At 44.5% G+C, this 23,948-nt stretch overlaps 1 protein-coding gene across 2 annotated transcripts in view; it reads left to right on the top strand.

Annotated features, from left to right (window-relative positions):
• VSNL1 (visinin like 1) overlaps positions 1–23,948 on the top strand; it is a 101,601-nt gene that overhangs the window by 32,240 nt on the left and 45,413 nt on the right. The window contains exon 2 of one of the 2 annotated variants that reach the window (XM_024747809.1): positions 6,043–6,209. In XM_024747809.1, the coding sequence (XP_024603577.1) occupies positions 6,048–6,209 (162 nt within the window). In that variant the 5' untranslated portion in view covers positions 6,043–6,047. Of the gene's footprint in view, positions 1–6,042; positions 6,210–23,948 lie in introns of those variants that run through there. The other variant, XM_024747810.1, reaches the window with a different exon arrangement.

The following is a 23,948-nucleotide window of genomic DNA, read 5'->3' on the forward strand; positions in this document are numbered from 1 at the left end:
GTCAGGAGACTGGGGTTCTCATCCTGGCTGTGCCATCAGTTGCCTGTGTCATATTGGAAGACCTCAAACTCTCCAACTGAAACCAAGGGGCTTAAAAACAGAAGAACCCAGAGTCAGATCTTTACAAGCTTTCGTCTTCCCTAGTTGTGTGATTTTTAAAATCTTAACGCTAGACCCCAGTACAGGATCTTGAAACCATGTCGAGGATGCCAGATGGAAGGAGTGAGGAATTGGAGACAACTTGGGTTATGTTTGTGCTGCTTTGGGTGTTTTCTCGTTAGACCATCTACCTTGATTTTTTTTTTGCGGTACGTGAGCCTCTCACTGTTGTGACCTCTCCCGTTGTGGAGCACAGGCTCCGGACACGCAGGCTTAGCAGCCATGGCTCACAGGCCCAGCCGCTCCGCGGCACGTGGGATCTTCCCGGACCGGGGCGGGAATCTGTGTCCCCTGCATCGGCAGGCGGACTCTCAACCACTGCGCCACCAGGGAAGCCCCAATGAAGCTGTATTTTTAACAAAATAACCAAGGATGATTCTTGCACTTAGGCAAGTTTGGGACACAACTGCTTAAGGGTTTTCACCTGGGGACCAGCCACAGTTGAAGTTGCCTGATATGGGTGGGAATTTGTCTCTCTGTCCCTTCTGCTCCCCAGCTCTTGGCTGTGAACATTCATCTCTCCAGGCCCCATATTCCAAGAGGTGAATGTCTCCTGCATCCAGTTCTGAGCCTTCAAGGCTGGAACCATGTCTTCTCTTTACACCCCAGTGTGCCCAGTACAGGGCCTTTCTCATAGACGATGTCTATAAATGTCCACTGAACTGAGTTGCCCAGAGAGTTTCTATCTGCCTCAGTTAACCAGACCATCAACCATCATTGGTACAAATCCATGCCTTTAAGGACAGGAGGAGAGGAGATTAGTGAGAATTTGTAGAAACGTGTCACAGAGAAGACAGCATTGGAACTGAGCCTTGCAGAGGGAGTAAGATTTGGGCCAGTGTTAAGGAAAAGAAAGGGGGATCCAGGCAGAAGTGTAAGCACAAGCAACGCCAGGCTCTTCCAGTTATTCTCATGTTCAGGTGAGAATCCCAGAGCCCAGAGAGAAGACCTGATATTTTCAAGGCTGGCCCAGGTAACTCGACACTAGAACCGGATCAACTCCATTCAAGACTCCTTCCATACCTGGCACTGTTGTGTGTTCCATAGGCCTCCCACCTGAGCCCCTAAAGCTCTTTCAACCTCTGCTCTGAGCCCTATTTCCGGGACTGTTTCCCCATCACTGTGTTCATCTTGCTGTGTGTCTGCATGTGTGGTGGTGCCACCCCAACTCAGCCCCCAAGTCTTTGCATGAATCTCACCAAGATTCAGCCAGACTGATGGTCCAATTACCTAGGAGAAGCCAGGCGTGCTGTTCTGTGTGCCTCATCGCATGCAGCAAGCCTTGGTGTGTCCTGAGAAGCTGGGCTTAGGTAGCAGAGTAGGCAAAGGACAGGCTCAGGGCAACTCACACACACACACACACACACACACACACACACACACACCACATATATATTTTATTTGAATCTTCTTTAAGGCCAAAAGGGTCTGTGGAGGAAGGATGCTCATGGGAGCTTCTCGGACCTTCGGGTGGGTCTTTTCTCCCTTCCAGGAAGCTTCCCAGTTCTCAGAGCATTCTTACATGTTTTGCCTCTTCTGCTCTAGAATCCTGTTATCAAGACAGGGTAGGAAATGAATGAGAAGTGGCCAAACCCAAGGCAGGAAGACCAGTTAAGAGGTGGTTGAAGAATCCAGGCAAGAGATAAGAGCCTTTATCAGGAAACCAACGAGGTTTGAGACATCTTGTTCTCTCTGTACTAAGCTTTTTACTAGCTAGCTGAGCTAGGGTAAATTATGTATTCTTTCTGAGCTTCAAACTCCTCGTCAATAAAAGAGATGATAATGATCTCTTTCTTACAGCATTGTTATACGGGTAAATATTGTTACACAGAAGCCTTCTGTGAACTGCAGTGTATAAAAACGTGGTCTTCTCTTGCCCATCAGAACCCTTCTACCAGTCCCATTCTGTGCCTAGCACTGAGTCTCTATGACAACTCAAAGCATGAGGAATTATTTGATTTGGGGCTGGGCTGGCTTTTATCTCACAGCCTGGAACCCTAGCATAAAAATAATACACTCTGCTATCTTTCCCCTCCCTTAGGTAACAAATGCTCAAGTACCACCGGTTTTCAGGTAAAGAATGCAGAGCCAGCATGCACCGACTCTTTTGAGACAAGCCAGGTTGAAGTCTGTGACTCATGTTTTCATACTTAGAAAACTTATGCTGCCAATCAATGAGTGGTGGGGGCACGAGGACCTTAAAGATCATCCTGTCCAACTCATTTTTCAGTTGGGGAAACTGAGCAACAGGAAAGGAAAGGATCTTGCCCAAGATCACAGATTTAACTAGAAATAGAGTGGGCATAAATCCTCCCCATTATGTCATGGACTCTTTTGGGGAACATGTTAAGCTTTACTGTCATTTTACCCTTTCTTTCATCCCAGTCTCATAATGAAGGAAACTACTTGGCCCATGTCACTGCAGCCCCAGTACGGGGAGCACATCAATTCATTTATCAGACATAACTAAGAATCACCTTTATGTCAAGTACTGAGGGTACTGAAACAAAGGCACAGGCCCTGACTTCAAGCTATTTAGAATTTAATGATGAAGACAGACCAGGAAACAATCTCTAGAAGGTCAGGCTATTTTCTATACAGTTAAATGAAACATTCCTCCCATCTGCCGTCTGCACTTTATACTTAAGATTGCATTGACTCTCCTCATGTATAGATTATTATGAGGCTGATTTTCCCAGAAAGAAACATACCAAATCCCATAATGGGACTAATGAAGACCAGTGACAAGGTCCTTCACAGTGGCTCACGTCCCATTCATTCATTTCCTCAAAAAATACTTGTTGAGCATCTAGTATGAGGTACCAGGGTACAAAGATAAATAAAAGCAGTCCTCTCAAGCAACTAACAATCCAGTAGAGAAATCAGTAAAGATCATGGAAGCTTTTATAAGGGAAGGGAGAGGCCGAGGACAAAGGATGCCTAAGTCAGCCTTGGAAAGTCTGCAGAGATTTCACAGAGGAGCTGGCACGTGCGCTGAGACTACTGAAAGAAGGAGAAGAAGTGTGCTGAACAGATAAAGGGGGTTGACATTCCGGGAAAAGAAACAGCACACGCAAAGCATGACTGTGTGGAAGCATGCAAGCCCCGGGACCTGTAACAGTTGATTATTACTAGCATATGAAGTGAAAAGACAGATTGGCAGAAAATGAGGCTATGAGTCGGCAAGACTGTGCCATGCTAGCAAGCTGGGGCTACGTCCTGTAGACAACGGTGAGCTGTTGAGCGTTTTTGGGAGAAGATCACATGCTGAGGTTTGCGTTTCAGAAACTCATTCAAGCAGCCGTGCAGGAGGCAGGTTGGAGTAGAGAGCCCAGGGAGGATTATTAATCCAGGCAAAACCTGATGAGGGCGGCGGCAGTGCCGCTCTGAGCCAGGTCAGAACTTGATTTTGTACATGATTCATTTCCAGGCACACCTGAGTGATGGTGCTGACCATGACCTGTAACCAAGATGCATGAAGTTCTGCATTTGAGTCCCCAAAACTGTGATTCATGGGGCTGACAATGTTGTGTAAGAGACCATCCTCTCCCGGGTCAACTGAACAGTTTAAGGCATCGCAATGATGTGTAGAGAATCCAAGCTCCCTTGCTTAAGAGAGAAGCTGACACGTTGACCTTCTAAAGGCCCTTGGGGGAGGTGGTTTTTAATAACCCTTAACCCCTTTTCCCATCATTCATACAGACTCACTTCTGAGCTTGTGGTTTTGGTAAATCTAACAGGCTTTTCCAAACAGGAGCTTGGCAAAGTGATCCCTCTCTCATCCCTCTTGCAGCGCCAGGAAACGCTGATTCAGCCTCTCAAACCTTCCTGCTTTCGCGGTTCCTGTTCCTTCTCCTGCAATGCCTTCCAACCACCTGTCTGTCGGTGACTGTGCACTAGAGTCTTGCAGATCCACGTTCAAATTCTAGCTCTGCCACTCGTTAGTTGTACGATTTTGTACGAGAGAGCTGCCCTAATTATTTTGCTGAGTTGTCACAGGGTTAGAGGTCAAGGTTGTGAAGTGTCCATCCTAGTGCCTCCCCCGCAGCCACTCAGGTTCAGTAGCTATTATTATTAGGTGAGAGTCTAGTTCAATAATGAAAATTTGTAATTCTCCACTGAAAAGAGCAAAGAGAAGTACTGAAAGGTTAGTAATACATCTTTTGATTATCAAGATAACCATGAATTACATTTTCTTACCCAGATTAATTAAACCTGACACCTGAGTACCCACTTGATTTCCATATCCAGCTGTGGAATCCCACAGTAACTTATAATTAAGAGATTTTTTTAATCAGAGACTTGAAACTTGAAATTAAGAGCAAAAATATGTAGAGAAACTCCATGAGAAAGGGCATAGTTGCACATCCTCAGGCCCTCTTATCAAGCAGAAGAGTTTGGAAGCAAATGGCCACCTAAACAGCATCTTTTCACCATGCTGTGTGCTTCCGAAGAAGCAGCTCCCCCTGAAAGCAGCAAGAGTGATTTGGTTTCATTATTTTGAAAGAATTGTTCAGTGTTAGGGCAGGCTACTGACAATGGGTGTGGAATCTGTTTTAGAAGAAGGTAAAAACATAATAACAACAGGCTATGTGGTTAGATTACCCCTTCTGGGCTATTGCAAGTATAGACCTGCTGAGAGCCTAGTAGAGAATTTGTCTCAAGCACACTGAAGGACTAGGTCCACTTGGATAAATTCTCCGAAACCTAACTCTGTCTCCTCTAACAGGACTTTACAGATCTTGCGTTACTTTCCTTGTTCTGTTAGTAAAATCACCAACTTGACTTTTTTAATTACTCTGTGGTTAATTTGTTTTAATTCTTTTTTGTCACAAAACAACAACATTAAAGGGAAATTTTAAAAAATCATCTTTAATTTTCCTGCAGTAATAAAACTTTTAATTTTGGACTTTTTTTGGTCTTTGTTTACCTACGTATTTCTTAATTAGCCATCACAGTAAATCTGAAAGAGTTTTTTTTTTTATGTGTGCTTTATCGAGAAAGAAATTGACGCTAAAGCAGTTAATTAATGTTGCCGTAAGCAACACATAAGGTCAATGGCCAAATCAGGGATAACTCTAAACCTATGCTCTGTCCACCTTCTGTGGGACTGTGATGTTGGCCACACAACCTGGCATATAATCAATGTATTTTATATTTTATTTTATGCACTATTATTTTGACTTACTGGCAGTAATAAGAATAGAATGGAATTATGTCAACTGAAATTCACTAACCAATCTTTTAAAAAAAGCCATCCAGAAGTTGTCAACACTGAAGGCAATGTTGTAGGAAGTTTCTGAAGATGAGAAGAGAGATAGAGAATTAATGAGACTAGTAAAAATGATCTGTTGGCATTTGAAAAAGAAAAAAACAGCAGAAACTTTGGAACTAGAACAACGCATTCCCTACCATTGCTGATCAGATTTCCAAAGCCACTTTTCGATCATTTGGCTATAAGTCCTTCTTACCGTTCTTGTCAATAATCCCACTTAATATCCCTGCAAACTACATGTAGAATTAGGCACCTGTGCAGTAAGTGCTAATGAATCATAATTTGTAAAATGAGAATACAAACATTTTCCATGTACTTAACATGAATAGCATAAAAAGGGATGTTGGCTTTCCATGTGGGAGTCAGTGCTGTGTAAAAGATGACACGTGATGGAGGAGGATGAACTCTACAGCCTTTTGAGAAGTCTTTTCTGGTCACCTCTTTTCTAGAATATCAAATAGAAGGAAACAGACTTGGGGAGACTTTGATCAGACACACTGGAGGGACTTCTAACCACAAGGGACTGCTCAGAACTCTAGCTTGGCTCTTAATCAAGCTTGAAATGATCACAGCCACAGCGCTAATTGCATTAATTTGCTTTTCATCAGGCAGAATGGGGAAACAGAATAGCAAACTGGCCCCCGAAGTGATGGAGGACCTGGTGAAGAGCACAGAGTTTAATGAGCATGAACTCAAGCAGTGGTACAAAGGATTTCTCAAGGACTGTCCAAGCGGGAGGCTGAATCTCGAGGAATTTCAGCAGCTCTACGTGAAGGTAAGTTGTTTTTCAATGTTTTTTTAATCTTCAGGCCAGAGAACATTGTCTTCATCGCATGTAGCTTCACATGGAATTATAACTCGAAGTAGCCAATTTGTTTCAGCTCTGGTGGTTTTCCACCCAAAAAGAAAAATGGTCATTTTTAAAAATGCAAAGGGATGTGTTTTGTTCCAGACATAAGTCAAGCAATTTCTGAACAAGAAGAGTAATTGTTCAATCAAAACACCAGACAGTTCAGAGGATGATAGCATCTGGTAAAGCACAGTACAACTCTCAGATAATAGCATTTTCTGATGGTTATTGACAGGCGGCTAATTGCACCATTGTTTGGCTTGTTAAAGGTATCTGTACCTCTCTCAGTTAGCAAAGTATGTGGGAGGGCTTTTGCACCCAGAAAGTCCCCTTATTTGCAGGTAAGAAAAATATACAGATCTCCACAGCTTTGCATTTAGAAGGAAGTAGGGAGTTCTGGTATACATCAAGGTCAACCAGGATGGTCTTCTATCATTCTATCAAGGTCTAAAATATGGACTTTCCCCAGGATTTTGTACTGTTTAGAAGTTAACGTTCCCCTGGACATTAGATAAAACTGTTCCGTGTAAGGTATGATTTGTACTGCAGTGGTATTGCTTCGGTTTGTCTGAGTTTATCATTTGTAGTTGTTCTAGATTTGGCGTGATCTAAGACATTCCATTTTGTTTATACTTCGATAATGTGAGGCTTGTGGGAAAGGTGTTTCTCTTTTCATTACTCTGTTTGTAATTGTTTCTCTTTTAACTTTTTCTGACTAAAATTCCAAATAGATAATAGTGCTCATCATTCAAGTGCAGCAAGTATCCATTTGAGCAATATGAACCACCCACATGCATACCAGGTGCATGGGATGATTACATAAAATATTAAACAGTGTCATTCTCTCTTGAAGTTGAACATCTCATACAGCCTTTGCTCCAGCAATTCCATCCTTGCATATGTACAAGAAGGAACATGTATAAGAATGCTCATAGCTGCACTGCTCACAATACCAAAACTGGGAAAAAACCCAAACGCCCATCAAAGGGAGAGTGGAGAATAAACTGTGGTATACTCACACGGCAGTCAAAACAGTTGAACTGCAGTTAACACTGAAACATGAAGTGCAAAAAGTCAGTCTCAAAATACTTTAAATTAAACACAGATAAGATAAAAATATGTTTTATAGAACTACAAATAAAAGCAATAACAACATCACATGAAAAAGAAAGCAAGAGAGTGATGAACACAGGATTCAAACTGCATCACCCACCCTGCAGTTACGATGGTTACATCCAGTGCATAAGAGGCAAGGGATGAGATGGAAGTTTAGCCACATGGTTAGATAGATGGACGGATTGTGTCAAAGTCTTAGCTGTGGCTTTGGGTGCTCGGTTTGCAGGTGGTTATCGCATTAATAAAAGCTTGCTAATCCTGCATGAACCACTAATGAATGTCAAGAATCCGTGATTGTCATTAATCTAGTGCTGACCACCTGAGGGCTCAAGGTATCTATAACTATCTTTTTAAATGTGTGTAGAAACGTACACAAAACGTGGTATGTGTGCGTGTTATAAGATTACTGTGACACTTCTAAGAATATCTGAGTAATTAGATTTTCGTGTAGAGATCTTTTACATGGAAGCACTGAGAAACGCTTTTACCATTCAATTGACATAAATTGCTTTTGCTGAGAAGTGGGATGGTATGCATTTTCCTAGATTTTTATACAACTCACCAGTTTTCAAAGTCACATCTTCTACCATTTTATCACCCAGAAGTTAGCCTCTGCCTCAGAACTGTCTTCCCTCAGCCCGAAGGGAAGTACAGACAAATGAGATTTGTCAAAGCCACGTTCATATCAGTAAAAGACATGCAAGCTGTCACTCTGTGTTTAAGAGAGCTCTATGTGCCATGTTTCTCACTGTTTGTTCAAAGTGAGAGTGGTTTTGCCTTTGAAGAAATAGTTCAAATGCAGGAAAGGAAGTATTTTATTTACATGCTGGAAGTACTCAGCACTGAAAATAAAATCCACCTCAAGCTAAGGGAGGGGTGTGTGTAAACATCAAACATCCCCCAGTGTTTTATGGTACAACTGAGATATATGTACCAATATCAACCCCTACTCCTCCCTCCCCCCAGAGTGGAATTTTTTTTTCCAGGAAGGGGATATATAACTTTGTGGATGAAGTTTAGATTCTTGGCAGCCTCTTAACAGCCATATTTAAACTCAGCCTGTGCTCTTGTATCAAATAGTTAGAAAGTAGGCAAAGTCCTCCTCTCCTTCCAGAGTTGTCCAAGGGCAAAATACAAAAGAGAATCGCAGAGGAAATATGCCACATCCACAGGAAAAAAAAAAAAAAAAAGAAAGAAAGGTCTGTTAGGTTAGAAGGGAGAATAACAGAGAAAGATGTGTATTATGTAATAAGGCCCAGGAGAAGGGCTGAGAAGAAAAATCCTCCTTTAATGCAGCTTAAAAGTACAAATGTTCAGCAAGACACAGTCTTTGTCTTGGTGAATAGGCACTTTTCAGTAGTTCCTTCTATCCCAGTGTGGACATTGAGACATCCTGGAATCCAGCTGAGTGAGCAAAGCCACCGGTGGCCTCTGCCCTCCCACCTGTGTGGTCAGCCTGACACATTTACTGTCACTGACCTGATCCATTTTAGGCTCTGGGAGAGTCACCTCACTGCGTGGAGTCGGTTCTGATGAGGGTATGGGGCGACAGGATAACGGGAGAGGCCCCCCCTGCAAGGCCAGGGGCCACAAACCCTCAACTTCAGAAGCCTTTGTATCCAAAATATAAAGGAATTCCATTAAGTCTACATGTGAAACTGTCTAAAACTAAGGTTCAGAAAAATGAGGTAATTTGCTCAGTGCCGCAAAATGTGTGAAGTTCAGGACAGACATTAAAGGTGGGTATGCTGACATGCACTGCAGCACACGGCCCTGCCTCTCCACTGGATTCCCCTGGCAGCCCCTCACCAACCTGCCTCCAAGCCCCTCCACCATACAGCTGCTGGAGTGGGATTTGAAAAACACAGGTCTGGGCATGGACCTTCCTAGTTTGTTCCAGGCTCCTTTGCCCAACACGCAGCAAGCCGTACGCTGAGATGCTGCGGTTTGTAGCAGAGTTTATTCACAAGGCAGCCAAGCGAGGAGACAGGAGAAGTCTCCGATCCACCTCCCTGAAGGCAAAAGGCTTGAGATATTTATGCGATAAAGAAGCAGGGTGGTCTTAGGCGTGGGGAAAGTGTGAGGTAATCGGCGTTCTGAGCTGGAATATTGGGTTACATGCTTCTTCGTGGGATGCGTGTTCAGGAATGGAGGCTCTTAGCATGGTCTGAAGGTAGAGTTTTTGGCCATCTGACATCAAAAGGTCATTCATCAGACAACTGTGCAGGCCCACTTTTAGGCTCAGTGGTCCCATCCAGCTTTTGTCAGCTTGACTAGGCAGGAGTTGACTCCAGGTTTCTGGAAAACAGCTTAAGTGCCTGTTACTCTAGTGACCCATACGTCAGAGGCATTATCTATAAGGGTGGTTAAGAAGTCTTGTGATATATTACCTAGCTACGTGAAGCTTGGAGGGTATGCAATTAAAGAAGGAAAAAGAAATAAGCAAGCTTAATCAGTAAAGGCAGGTTATAGGCAGAGGGGTTTTTAACAAGCTGTTCCCTTATCTGCTGTTCCATACGTCAAGGATTTCTGTTAACCCTATGGGGCACGGTTTCACAGGTTTCATTCTTTAGTCACGTAGAGAATAGTCACCTCACTTAAATCAACATACGACCCAGTGGCTAAGACAGGGCCTGCCACAGAGCAAGCATCAGTGTTGGTGAGTGAATTGTATTGAATGCTGGCTGTGTGTATCCTTCTCAGGAAGCCCTGTGGTGGAGGCATATAGAAGTGACTAAAGGACAGTCCTGCCTGCTCTCCAGTATCTCACAGTCTAATTGGAGAGACACAGTTAACCACAACACAAGGCAGAATGATATAAATGCTTGTTGGTGGGGCAAGAGCGGAAAATAGAGGTTATTTCAAAATGGGATATTAAAGTAAGAAGTCAATTAATGCAGTGATGAAAGGAAGACTTTTCTCCTGGCCTTTTAGAAGATAAAACGTCTCTGAGTAGATAGCTTTTACCTTTGACAAACTTGGTACCTGTGAAAGGTGCCCACCCACCCCTAAATTCATGTGTTGAAATTTTCATCTCCAGTATGTCAGAATCTGACTGTATTTGGAGAGAGGGCCTTTAAAGAGGTAATTAAGTTAAAATGAGGTCATTAGTGTGGGCCCCAATTCGGTATGACAGGTGTCCTATAAGAAGAGGCAATTTGGACACAGATATGTACAGAAGAAAGGCCATGTGAAGACACAGGGAAATGATGGTCGCTACAAATCAAAGAGAAGCCTCGGAAGAAACCAATCTTACCAGCACCTTGATCTTGGACTTCTACCCTTCAGACCTTTTATTGTTTAAACCACACAGTCTGTGGTACTTCGTTATGGCAGCCTTGACAAACTAAAAACAGTACTCGTTCCTTCTCTGTTACAAACTTCTCATGGGCAAGCCCAGAGCCCTCTGTATCTGGTATAAGCACGCCTTCTGTCAGGAATGTTCTAACGCTCCTGGCACGCACAGAGATGTCCACGTTACTGCAGTTGTTTCATCATCCCAACCACAGTACCGCTGCTGAGAGGTTGGGGAGAGAGATTTTGCATTTTGTCACCAAGAACCAAGTACCTGATTTTTTCCCCCATGAGAACTTCCTGTTTCCAATAGTTATAAGGATTGCCAAGTTGAGATCACAAATTAAGATTGAGAGTTTGCAATTTGAACTGTATTTTCAGAGAATTTTTAAATTTAATCTTAAAAGAAAACCAGCCCTGCAGAAGAGCGAGCAGCTGCACGAGGGAGGAGGTGTCCCTATCCCAGGTCCTCTTCCTTGGAAGGCTGATACCATTCCTGCTTCGTTTAGTCTCTGTGACATCAAAGCCAAAGAAACCAAGTAACAAACCGGGCAGAGTCCTGCAAAGCACTAAATGCATTTTGATATTTGTTTGGAGTTCGACTTTCGGGATTGTTTTCATCAGGATCATTGGGTGGGTAACTGAGGCAGGTGGGAGGGCCCTCGAGTGCCATTTGATCATCCCTGATCCAACAGTTTGAATTTTAGTAAAACTTATTTGCATATAACAAAAGAGTTCCTGCGGAGTCATTCGTGTGTCCATCCAAGTGGTCGTTTCCTGGAGAGCTTCTGTAATTTGGTTATTAGAAAATGGCCTTGCAGCTTATCCTTCGAAGACTGGGTTCATTCATTCATTTAGTCATTCAAGACCCATTTCCTTTGTGCTTTCTGTAAGACAGACGCTGTCTCAAGTTTTGCTCTCGGTAAGCTCAGAGCCTGATAGAGCTGGAATATCATCTCATTTTTTTGTATAATGCTTTTCACTTCACAAAACCATATTTATTTTTACAACAAAATGTAATTGCAATTCCATTCAATGAGAAATTTTCTAGGCCTAAAACATAGGAAATATAAATCTAGTCACCAAAATTCTATTGATACAACTACCCAGAGACGTGGATTAAAACAAAATAAAAATAAATTATATCATAGAATCAGGAGTGCCTAAACATTTGATGATTAAAGACATTTTAATAGAACAAGAAAGATTTTCTCGTTAATAAAAGTATTATTACCTAATTCTCTATATGGCTTTATAATTTTACTCTCAAATTGTATTCTTATGTTTAAAAACCTACTATTAGGAAGAAAAGGCATACTTCCTGAAAGTTATATGAAAACACATAATAAATGTAGACTTTTAGGCATGTAATCTTTGTTTTGTAGAATTATGAAATAAAATATGTGCGTCTAGTTTTGCCCTGTTTACTGCGTAACTCAGACAAGGGACTTTTTCTCTCTGATTCTTAGATTCATCTGTGCAAATGAAAAAAAATCAGTCTCTATCGATGGCTCTCAAACTTGAGTGGGTATCAAAATCACTTGGGCAGACTACTCAGTCAGCAGGTTGCTGGGCCCCTTCCTCAGGGTTGCTGTTCTACTAGGCCTAGGACAGAGCCCCAATGTCTGGATTCTTTTTATTTATTTATTTATTTTGTGGTATGCAGGCCTCTCACTGTTGCAGCCTCTCCCGTTGCGGAGCACAGGCGCCAGAAGCGCAGGCTCAGCGGCCATGGCTCACGGGCCCAGCCGCTCCGCGGCATGTGGGATCTTCCCGGACCAGGGCACGAACCCGTGTCCCCTGCATCGGCAGATGGACTCTCAACTGCTGCGCCCCCAGGGAAGCCCTGGATTCTTAATAAGACCTCAAAGATAGTTCTAATGGGGAAGATCCATGAGTGACATTTTGAGAAACACTGACCTAGAGCTTAACCTGGGGGTATCCTGGGCTAGGCTTCCGGAGTTCTGTACACACTGAAATTATATGTATAATTTTGTATCTACACTCTCTTGGGATAACTTTCCTCAGGTATATAAATGGCTCTTTGCAAGCTCCCAAAATGTTAAGAATCACTAAAGATACTTGTAATCATTGGCAGGCCTGACATTCTAATTTCTGTGACCATAGAGTTATTGGGTCTCAACTGACAGTAAGACAAATGGAGAAAATTTCCCTTCTAAACCAGACTCTCAAAGAAACGTTACAGGCAAAAAAAGATCAAAAGTTTCTGGACTGCACTTTGTGAAATTTGTTTTCAGTTTGTTGTGGGATGTTTTCCTGATTCATTCAAGGCCCATTAATTAAGCTGTATTTTGTCCAGAGCCCCGTGAAAATGCAAATGGGAAGGCCCCAAGGGGATGAAATGCACCCCTGCTTGCCATTCATTCTCCTAAGCACCTACGTGCCAGATGCTGTGAAGACCCCTGTGACCCCATCACAGATCCCTGCCCTCAGGTGGCTATGGTCTGGTGCCAGCAAGAAGTCTATAGGTCAAGTGCATGGTATATACCATACACACACACACACACACACACACACACACACACACACACACACACACACACACATCTATAATACAGGGACTATTGTGATCAGAACCATGAAAGACAGGGAAGGACATGGAGGCCCAGGGAGGGCTGGTGGGGAAGGTGACATTGACACTGACTCTCAAAGGAAGGGTGATTTGGACATGAGCTGTCTGTCTGGAAGCTCAAAAATCTCACTGACCAGAATCACAAAAAACAGCTAATGTGTTTTTTTTTGTTTTTTTTTTTTTTAAGCCCCAGCTATTGTGTTTGAGAGCTTCTATGCATAGTGTTGGCTGGAGGCCCACCAGATTGAGCATATTAGGTTGAAACAAAAGTACAATGAAACAAAACAAAACAAACAAACAAACCAACCAAAACCTCTTGGCAGACCTGCTGAGATAATCTGGAAAACCACCTGTTGAAGATAAAGCTCATACCCCCAGGGCTCCTGCCACAGGTCTCCTGTCTCATTTCTCCTTCTCTTCTCTCTCCCTCCCTTTCGTCCCTTCCTTTGTGATCATTCTGAAAGTGCTTTAATCTGACAGCTCACTTGATTCTCACCATGGCCAAGGAACCAGACTTTGGAGGTAGCATTTCCTTACTCCAAGCTGTATGGGTTGGGAAGTCGGCAGACTTGACCAGGGCTGCAGAGGGGCCAGCAGTTGAACACCTGGCCCACCTTGCGAGCAGCATTCTTCCCTCCTGCTGTGCTCTCTGTGGCCTCTGGGTCACATGCAGGAACAGGCATCTGGGAGCTTCTCTGATCTACTTTGCTGTGAAGCAGATGCATCAAAAGCTCTCTTGTTGCTCCATTTCAGCCATCCTTCTAGGACCAGCTCAAAAGGTTCTCCCTGGAAGAGCCTTCTTTGATCTTCTGACTCTCAAAGCCAGAAGAATCTCTTTCTCCTCTGAGTTCCTAAGACTTTGGTTCCCCACTCCCCCTCACCTCTGTTAACAAGGACATTATAGTTTTGTACCACAATTCTGTAAGCTTTTCTCACCTCCTCTCTAGGTAGAGCCCTTCTTCATTCCCCAGAGCCCACACTGCTATTAGTGTTTTGCCAGAATACACTTAAATGTGATGTGGTTTAATCAGAAGGCTGGATGTGTACCTGGCTCTACCATACACTGGTTGTATGAACTTGGGAAAGTCTTATGCTTAAAGGTTGTTAAATAAATCAGCAAACCACTCTGACCCTCAGATTCCTCATCTGTCAGATGGAGAGGATATTCTGAGCCCTGCTTCATCATGCTTGATCTTAGGCACCTGGGCATGGAAAGTCTTCCAGATGCCAAACAAGCGCTGGCTCCCCTATCAAATATTTTATCCAAAGAGAATGTGACAGAGGTGACTACTATCGCTTCTCAACGTCTGATTCAAATCAATTTTGAAAATAATACTGTTGGCTCAAGAAAAGATTTTGGGGTGATCGGTTTTCAGGGATTCAGATTCTGCTTGTTCATAAGAGGTAATTAGGAGTACGCCTTATTAAAAATTTGCTGGGCAGAGCTATATACAGAAGCATTTTAATTCCTTTGGGAAATAGACATTACATAAGACACAAAATGTTATCCAGATTGGGCTGGTGAAGACATTGCAATTTTTAGTGAGAACCTGGGAATTCATTTCCATTTGGAATGTTTGCCAACATGATCTAGGCTACACTTCAAATTGAATTAATGTGGAAAACAAGAGCTGGGGTCTGAAATCTCAAGGAAGAGATGACAATAAAGTTACAGTTCTGGGGAAACAGTGTCTCATGTGAGGCTCCAAAGACATTTTATTACAGGGAGATTGTCTCAGGGAATAGCTAGCTACTACCCGCATGTCTTGCGTTAGGGCATTTATCCCAGAGGGGTGGAAGTGATAACCTTCTCCTGTCTCAACGGGTGTGAAATTATTTTGAATGGCTTCCACACCTTGGGATTTTGCTTTCCCATGATAGGGCAGGTGTCAGTTAGAGAGATATCTGTGGTCATTGCAGCCATGCCATCCAAAGGAATGCTCTTAGAGGATACCTCAACTTCTGTGTCCTCAGGATAAGGTTAGAAAGAGCACTTTAGGAGTCTCTCAGTCCACCCTGCCCCCATTTTACAAAAGAGGAAACAGACGCCCTGGAGCGGGGAAGGCTGAGAACCTGTTTCCTAATGGCTCCAATTAACGTCCAAAAGGATGTGTCTCAACTCCAGCCTGATTATGAGGTTTTAAAGCCAGAAGGACCTGCTCTCCAGTTAGCTGTTCTCTTCAGCTAATTATTAAAGGACAATACATTTCTAATTGGAAATACAGGGCTGGACTTGAAGATAAAAAAAATCATATCTGGATCTCTTAATGTAAAGCTGTTTTACATTATTGGATTTTTCTGACCCTTTGAAAGGGTGATAGGGCTTGGATTCGGGTATCATTGACCCACCTTGGTGGAAATCATTTCCTCCCTTCCTGTGGCCTATTGAGCACCTGCCGGAAGATAGCTCTCTGTCTTATTGATTATGCACTCCAGTGTCTCCACTTGGAATGGTTCTTGGACCCTCATCTGTTTCTCTCCGAGGCTGTTATGGAGCTTAGCGTCCCCTCCTTGTGACAGTGGTGATGTTGCTGTGAATTGTGTCCCGTGCTGGGCTTTAAGACAGCTTCTCCCCTCGCGGATGCAATGTGCTCCTCTCGTCACAGTGGAGAGATTGGGGGGAGATGTGGTCAGCCACAAAATAGGCCTAAATCCATCTACGAAATGCCCAAGGACCTCCTTAGCTATTTTAGGGGAATCCTTTTGTAGATAATCATCCATAGGAGCTGCTAGCAGCCACCCACCTTCAACAAACACTACCGAGCAGTATCTATAACAAGTCTGTAGCCAAGAGCTATGGATGATGCAGAGTTTGAGTCAGACTCCCTCACTCCTTTAAAGAGCTTGCAGCCTAGTAGAACAATCCATGTAGATAGCTAAAAGATCGTAGAGAAAGTGCTATCTGTCCCAAGACTCGTGTAAATATTCTGACGTAAGGAGTTTCTATATAAATATCTTCACTGAAGATTTCACGATGCCTTGAAATATAGGTCGGATTTACCCCTGCAAGGATGACAGTCCTAAGAGGAGGGACAACCTAAGCAAGGGTACAGGGCAGGGAGGCAGGGGAAGGTGTGGGAAATAGCAAGCCACTGTGTTGGCTAAAATGTCGGATCACCAAAGAGGTATCGGGGGAAAGTGAGGTTGGAGATGTGAGTGGGCCCCAGTCACAGAGGGCCCAGACTGCCAGAAAAGCTCTGAAGTCCAGAATGTTGTAGACAAGGCAGAGAGATGGCTTCCTGCTGGGATTTGGTCGATGACCATGGAAATTCTGGTGACCTGGTATTGTCTTCCTCTTAAAACAGCATAATGACAGCACTAGGAAGGAAGAATTATTTTTCCTTTCCCTTATAAATGGTCCCCGTGACTCAGTGGGTGAAGCTGCAGGAGCTCGCAATGTGCCCTTGAACGAATGACTTAGATCAAAGTTGACTGAGTTATTCATCAAGTATTTACCAGCTGTACCTTGTCTGTGCTGCACTAAAGCCTGAGGGGAGCAGCAGGTAGGACGCTAATGGAAGTGCCAGGCCTTGTGGGAAGATGCGGCCTTCCAAGCAGATAATTGCAGTGACAACCCAAGAGCTAAGTGAGGTTATGGGTCAATCAGAGCTTTGAGAGCTCAGGGGAGGGGAAGGAAGAGAAAAGGCCGGGGAGGGGCCGGTGAGGCTTCCTGGGCAGGGAGAACAGGGGCAGCACAGGAACTGGGGGCTGAGGCCCCAGGAGAGACTTAGACAAAGAGGGTAAAAACGTTTTGCCTCCACAGAGCTGGTGGTGAGCAGTAGGTGGGCAAGGCCCTGATCTTGGAATGGTTGGCACCTCCTGGAATGCTCAGGGGGACTTGGAAGTTTCCTTCCCATAGTCCTTCTGCCGGGGCAGCCTCTCTGCCTCCCCACTTCAGCAGCAGAGGCTGACCCCAGCCCACAAGACTAGTCCTGTCCTGTTGTCCTGACCCAGTTTCCAGCCAGAGCCCTCCACTCGCTGAGAAAGAAGTGGATTAGTCAGAACTTTTGGGGTGAAAACAAAGACACTGGGTGATCCAGGAAGACCAGATGGGTCTGGGTATTACAGGCAGCATCCGTGCCGTCACACCCCACAGCCACATCTGTAGATGAAATTCCTTCTCTCTGAAGTAAAGAAGCAAACTCAGTGTGTTCTGACTTGAAATGAAAAACAAATGGGTTGTTTTATCAGGGCAGTTCAGAGCGTGTTCAGGGAAAAGTGCAAGATGGATGTGGTCCTGTGTTGTTGTGTATTTTTTAAAATAAATTTATTTATTTGTTTGTTTTGTCTTTTTGGCTGCATTGGGTCTTGGTTGCTGCGCGCGGGCTTTCTCTAGTTGCGGCAAGCGGGGGCTACTCTTCCTTGCAGTGCGTGGGCTTCTCACCATCGTGGCTTCTCTTGTTGCGGAGCACGGGGTCCAGGCGCACAGGCTTCAGTAGTTGTGGCTCGCGGGCTCTAGAGCGCAGCCTCAGTACTTGTGGCGCACGGGCTTGGTTGCTCTGTGGCATGTGGGATCTTCCCGGGCCAGGGACTGAACCCGTTTCCCCTGCATTGGCAGGCGGATTCTTAACCACTGTGCCACCAGGGAAGCCCCATGTATGTATTTTTTACTAAAGGGCATAGAGATGTGAGCTGAAGTTATGTATATTATCATTTGGGGCTTGGATCCTTCTCTCCCTCTATCAGAGACACAGAGAGCAGCTTAGAACACGTATTAAGTAAGAGCTGAAAAGGCAGCTGCTTTTGTGGAAGGAACGGCCCTGGAGCTGACTCTGCAGCTTGAACCCAGGGTCTGCCCCTAAGAGCTGCGAGCTCTTGGATGAGGTCCTCCACTTCCCTTATCTTCAGCTTCTGCCGCTGTTAGATAATTCTTCATATCTACCTTACAAGTGCTTCCACTCAAGGTGCTCAATTAATACTCAAGGTCACTTTCATTATTACTGGGGCCCTGGGGACTGATGAGAAGAGTGCAGGGGTGAGGAAGCTGGCCTCTGCGTGCCAGAGGGATCCTTCTGGGTCTCTTGGCCTCTCTGCAGCCTCAAGTCACCATTCGCCCCAGGACACTGTCCCTCCCTTGAGGGGAGAGCTGTCTCGGCTTCCATCGTGTGAACCAGTCTTCCCCAGCACGCCCTGCCGGCTGGCAAGGCATCCTGCCCCTGCGGAGAAAGAGGGGCGAAGGAGGAAGAGAAGAGATTGTCCCTGGGGCGCGGGCACCAGCGGGAATTCTCCCAGCGGCTGGGGAGGGAAGCCAGCAGACGGGAAATTCTCTCCCTCCCTGTGCTTCTCTGCTGCAGGCAGTAACAGCCTTGAAGGTGCTACACTGACTCCAGAGTAGAGCTCTGGGAGAAGAACACGCAGTCCCCGGACCAGGCACCTGGGTGGGGTGTTTGGGGTGTGTGTCCAGCCCCCTCTCAGGGCTGAACTGGAGGAGGATCGCATTTGAGACAAAGCGAATTAACACTAGATATTGACGTAGGTGTCAGGGACAGTTTCTGTTGTCCCTGTACAATCCACACATTTACTGTCTGCTCCAGAGGACTGTCACACCCTGGAGGTGAGTAGAGAAGGGGCACGTCGTCATTACAACAAAAAATACAGTAGAAACCAGGCACTTATGTCCTTTCTAGAAAAAAACTCAAAGTGTGACTAGATGCGTAGATGAACAATGGATAGAGGACAATAGCCAACATTAACTGAACGCTTGTCGAGTGTCAGGTACTGTTCCAAACACAGCATTTTGTGTATATTAACTCGTTTGATCCTCACAAGGGTGTATGAAGGAGACAGTATTATTCCCCCCGTCTTACAAAGGAGGCACAAAATGGGTAATAACTCTCCCGGGGTCACATGACGTTCACACCCAAGCTGTTGGGCTCCATTGCCAGTACTCTTTACTAGGCAGATGGATCCCTGATGGAAATCTCAGGAGGAGGAGACCTGATCCCTACTAAGAAGGGTAGTTTATATAGTTTACCTTCCTATGGTCTTTAATTGAAAACATTCAAATAAACAACTGGTGTGGTTCCAGATGACTTCTAGGCGGAGTGAAGACCAGGTAGAAGGAGCAAGGAGTCCAGGGGTCTGTCGGACGGAGGCAAGTTCTTCAGTCTCCGAGTCTGAGTTTCCTCGTCAGACAAGGGAAAAGGCCAGGGTACTTGTGAAGCCCAGCGTGGCAGAGAGTCTGACGGTGCCTGCATTTCCGGTGCGAGAGCTCCTTTTCAGCAGTGTCGGAGTTGGGTCGGTGGAAAACCAGGGAGGGCTGACTATGTATACGAGTGTGGAGAAGCCCACCCGCCACGAGGAATTACAGCTTCCTTCTCAAGCTGACTTAATGACTACAAATTATGGGACTGTGCCGCCTACTGCCTGGCACTGACCAGAGAAGACACAGAAGGGTGGCTGGATGAAATGAGGTGCCAGATGTTGTTGGTTATATACCCAGTGGCCATGGTCCTTTTCTTACCCTTTCCTCTCTGGACATGGCCTACTTCCCACTGCAGAGACCAAAAGTCCAGGTCCATCTTGTACCTGGGATGTGGACATGTCACCCAATCCTGGTCAAAGGGATCTGAAAAAAGCTCTGCTGAAAGCTGGGGAGGGTTCTGGAAAAGGATTTCTTCACTTGTAGAAAGACCAGCATGCTGGTGTTTGTATAGTGTCTGCATGTGATCCCTGGAATTGCTATAGCTAACTGTCAGAGGCGAAGGAAGATACTGATTCCAAGCTGAAGGTGGCAGAATGGAAAGATAGAAAGAACCTGAGCCCTCGGTGGTATCCCTGAGCTGCTGACTGAATCCTAAAACAGTATCTGGACCATGCGTTGTATGGGATAATTAACCCTCTGTGGTTTGGGCCATCTTTGGTTGGTCTTCTGTTCCTTGCAGAAGAAAGAATCATACTTAATACAAAGGAGAATGGAGCTGAGAGCCAGGAGCCCCTGGTCCTGGTCAGGACTCTGCTGCTAAATAAGTTGTGTGATTCTGGGCCAGTTACAAACCTCTCTGAGCCATAGGGTCTCAATTTATTTATTTTTATATTATACTGTTTTATTTTATTTCATTTTTTAATTTGTTTTGGACATGCATGAGGTACGTGGGATCTTAGTTCCTGGACCAGGGATCAAAGCCACGCCCCCTGCAGTGGCAGTGCTTAGTCTTAACCCCTGGACCACTTGGGGGAAGTCCCAATTTATTGAAGAGGCAAGTAATCCCTGCCTTACCTCCTTCTCAGAACATTTGTGAGACCACATGAAACATTTTTAGCCCCACTTCCTACTTTGTTCTGAAGATATAGAATTGAATAAAATATGGTATGGATAAAAATGCATGAATAAATAAAATGAAATAAAATAAATGGGTAAAATGAATTGTAAAAGACAGATATGGGAACAAACGCCATGTTCCATGGACAGAAGAAAGGAGTTCAATGTGGCTGAGCAGAGAAGCTGAAGGGACCAGAGATAGAAGGTAAGAGGTAGACGAGGTAAGCACAGCCTCAGCTCCTACCTTTGAAAAATGATGGAGAGAATCATATGACCTCTTAAGTTCTCTTCCAATGCCAAGATTCTAGAAGCCAAATGGAGCTGTCACTAGATCTCTGCTAGATGTGAATGTCCCTGTACCACACGTCACATGGCATCATAGCAGTTTTCCTGCCCAACTACCCTCAGGGGCAGGGACTGTGTCTTACTCATCTCTGTATCCCCAGCAGCCAGTAACAAAAACTAATTGGCTAATAGAACAAGTTAATAAATGAATAAAAGACTCTGTCTTATAGATTCACTGAAATTCATTTTAAAGAATAAATGAAAGGAATGAAACATTTCCTAGCGTGTTATCCAGAATAATAAACCCACAGAGATTCATAATGAACTATTTTGCTATAGTATGTTTAACTAAACAGGATGCAACATCGTGTAACAGGATAACATACCATCCCCATTCTCAGAGGCAAGTGGCTAATCGTCTAATGAATATGTGAGGCACTTTCCAGCAAGAGAGTCGTCATGAACTTCCTTAAATACTATTTTTCCCAAAGATGAAATGAAAGGCTAAAATGTAAAACTCAAGATGTCTAATATGAAAAAAGCTACGTGATGACTTGAAAAGTAGGCTGCTTACGTTTGAGTTTGTACTGAGATTGTCAAAAACAAAACAACAAAACAAAACAAAACTGTGAGAACTGGAAGGATTTTCTTTTAGAAGAGGTGCGAGGGATACCATAAAAGACGTAGATGGTCTCTGAAAATAGATGGCTGTGTCTGCTTAAAAGTAAACCTCACTGCATAGTCAAGGTGGGACTTATTTTTATCCATGTTCTTTTAAAAAAATGTGACACGTCTACCAAGGGCACGATAGATGATGACACTGTGTTAAAGCTAATACATTGTGGCTTCACAGCTTGGCCCCAGTAAAATCTCTTGCAGACTCAGAAGCTGGTGCTTGGAGACATCTTTCAAGATGACACAGCTGGGTTGCCAGGGTAACTCGCTGGATGAGGCTCTGCCTGGCTTTGGGAGAGGTTACATAAGACAAGACCAACAGGGAAGAGTTAAGGGATGTCCTGGAGTCAAGGGATGAAAAGAGTTCAGGATGAGGACATAGGACCTGGTGGGGACATTTGGCAGGGGATAGCGTTAGACACCTGGATCAGCCACGTAAATGGAAAAAATCTTAGAGTCCTGACTGATGAAGAATGCTCTGGGTAACTGAGGATTCCAGTTGATAGAGAATTCATATAATACATAAAAGCAAAGAAGATCATTTCCCTAAGAATCAGTCTCACCATTTCCTTTTAAGATTTCAAAGATATTGAAGAAGATGCCCTGTTATTTTGTGTAAATATATTTGTTTATATGGGTGCCTTTGTTAAGATAAAAGTTCACCTGAGTATGACAGAGACTTACCTGGTTTCAACACAACAGAGGATTATTTTTCTCTCATGGGAAGTCCAAGCTGGCCTGGCAGCTCTGCTCTGCAAGCCATCAGGGACTCAGTCCTCTCCTCTCCTGGTGCACCTTCCTAGGGTGTTGCTCTGATTCACAGGACCCCAGGTGGCTCCCCACAGCGTCGCATTGCAGCTAGTGGAAGGAGAAGAGAAGAGAAGAGATGGGGGAGTATACCCTTCCCATCAAGGACAAGACCCAGAAGTCGCATATATCACCTCAGCCATATCCAGAGCTTAGTCTCACGGCAACGCTTAGCCGCAAGGGACACTGGGAAAGTAGCCTTAATTTTGGATGGCCATATGCCCAGCTAAAAAGTCAATCATCCTGGAAGGAGGAAGACCAGATATTGGGAAAAGCTGGCAGTCTCTGTCCAGAGGGGACATTTTGGAGGCTCCTTTCTGTCATCAGCCTCTCTTCTAAGGTCAGGTGCAAGATGTGAAGCTATTTGAGCTTCTCTGTGGTTGAGATTTGAGGCCATGACAAGCAGAAGTGGACTCACTCTGTGTGTGCTTTGGTTTTACCAAAAGTGTGTGATGCCGTTACCCTATTCTGCCGCATGGGCTGGACCTCACTACCTCCCCAGGGCTTTGCTCTGTCTGATGCACCAGGGCTTGATGGAAACGTCATCCAAATGGAGTGTTAAATGTGGCCAGAAAGGTACCAACGATTAGTCACTCTGTATGCTGCAGGCAGTGGGGTTCATTTTTTAAACATGAGAAACTGTTGTCCATAATTTGCTAACACAAGAAGCCCCTGTCACCTCTACCCTTTTCCTGCGCCTGCTCCGCAAATCTTTATCCCCACTGGGGCGCCTCTGCAGGACGTTGCGCTGGACTAGTGGACCATAATTAGTGCTTGTGTTTCTGTCCTTGTGTCAGTTTATTTGCCGGCTTGACTTGAATATCACGTGAACAGCAGGCCTCTGGTGGCAAACACCTAACAGTGGGTGAGAGATATTGAGACATAGGACCTGTAATCACATTCATTGTAAGATTTACTGATGCAGAATGACTGGTCTTTGTATTCCTTCCATCTATCCATTCATCCATCAGTCCATCCACCCATCCATCTAGTTATCCATCATCCATCCATCCATCCATCCATCCATTTATTCATTAAAATGCCCTACAAAAGTACCAAATTAGGAACTTCCCTGGCAGTCCAGCAGTTAAGACTCCTCCCTTCCAATGCAGGGGGCGCGGGTTCTATCGCTGGTCGGGGAACTAATATCCCGCACGCCGCACAGCACGGCCAAAAAAAAAAAAGTACCAAATTAAGAGCTGGGGATACTGAAATGAACCAATAGCCATGGCTCCTATCCTCAGTGAGCTCAGTCAATGGGAGAGATTGTCAAGTAAACTGGTATTGATAATACAATGAGGTAAATAGGCTAGAAGCAGTGGAAAATGGGTAGTGCTTGGAAGAAGATCTTGGGGGTCGGGGGTGGTTTCCCAGAAGAAAAATACTGGAGCCACATCTTAACATACTGAGCTGGTTGGCAATGAAAAGAAGGAGCTCCTGACAGCAGCAAACGTCTTCAGTCTCTCTCTTTTTTTTTTTTTTTTTTGTCTGAGATTTATTTCTCCCTAGTCCTAGGCCACAAAGCCAACATGCAAGGCAAGATCCTAGATACTTCTCAGCCACACTAAAAATACATACATAATCTAACGGAAACAAGCACACTAGCAAAATGTTCCCCTTCCTGCCCATTAGT

Source organism: Neophocaena asiaeorientalis, unplaced genomic scaffold, assembly GCF_003031525.2.
Source record: "Neophocaena asiaeorientalis asiaeorientalis breed wild unplaced genomic scaffold, Neophocaena_asiaeorientalis_V1.1 scaffold84, whole genome shotgun sequence".
Taxonomy (NCBI): Eukaryota; Metazoa; Chordata; class Mammalia; order Artiodactyla; family Phocoenidae; genus Neophocaena; species Neophocaena asiaeorientalis.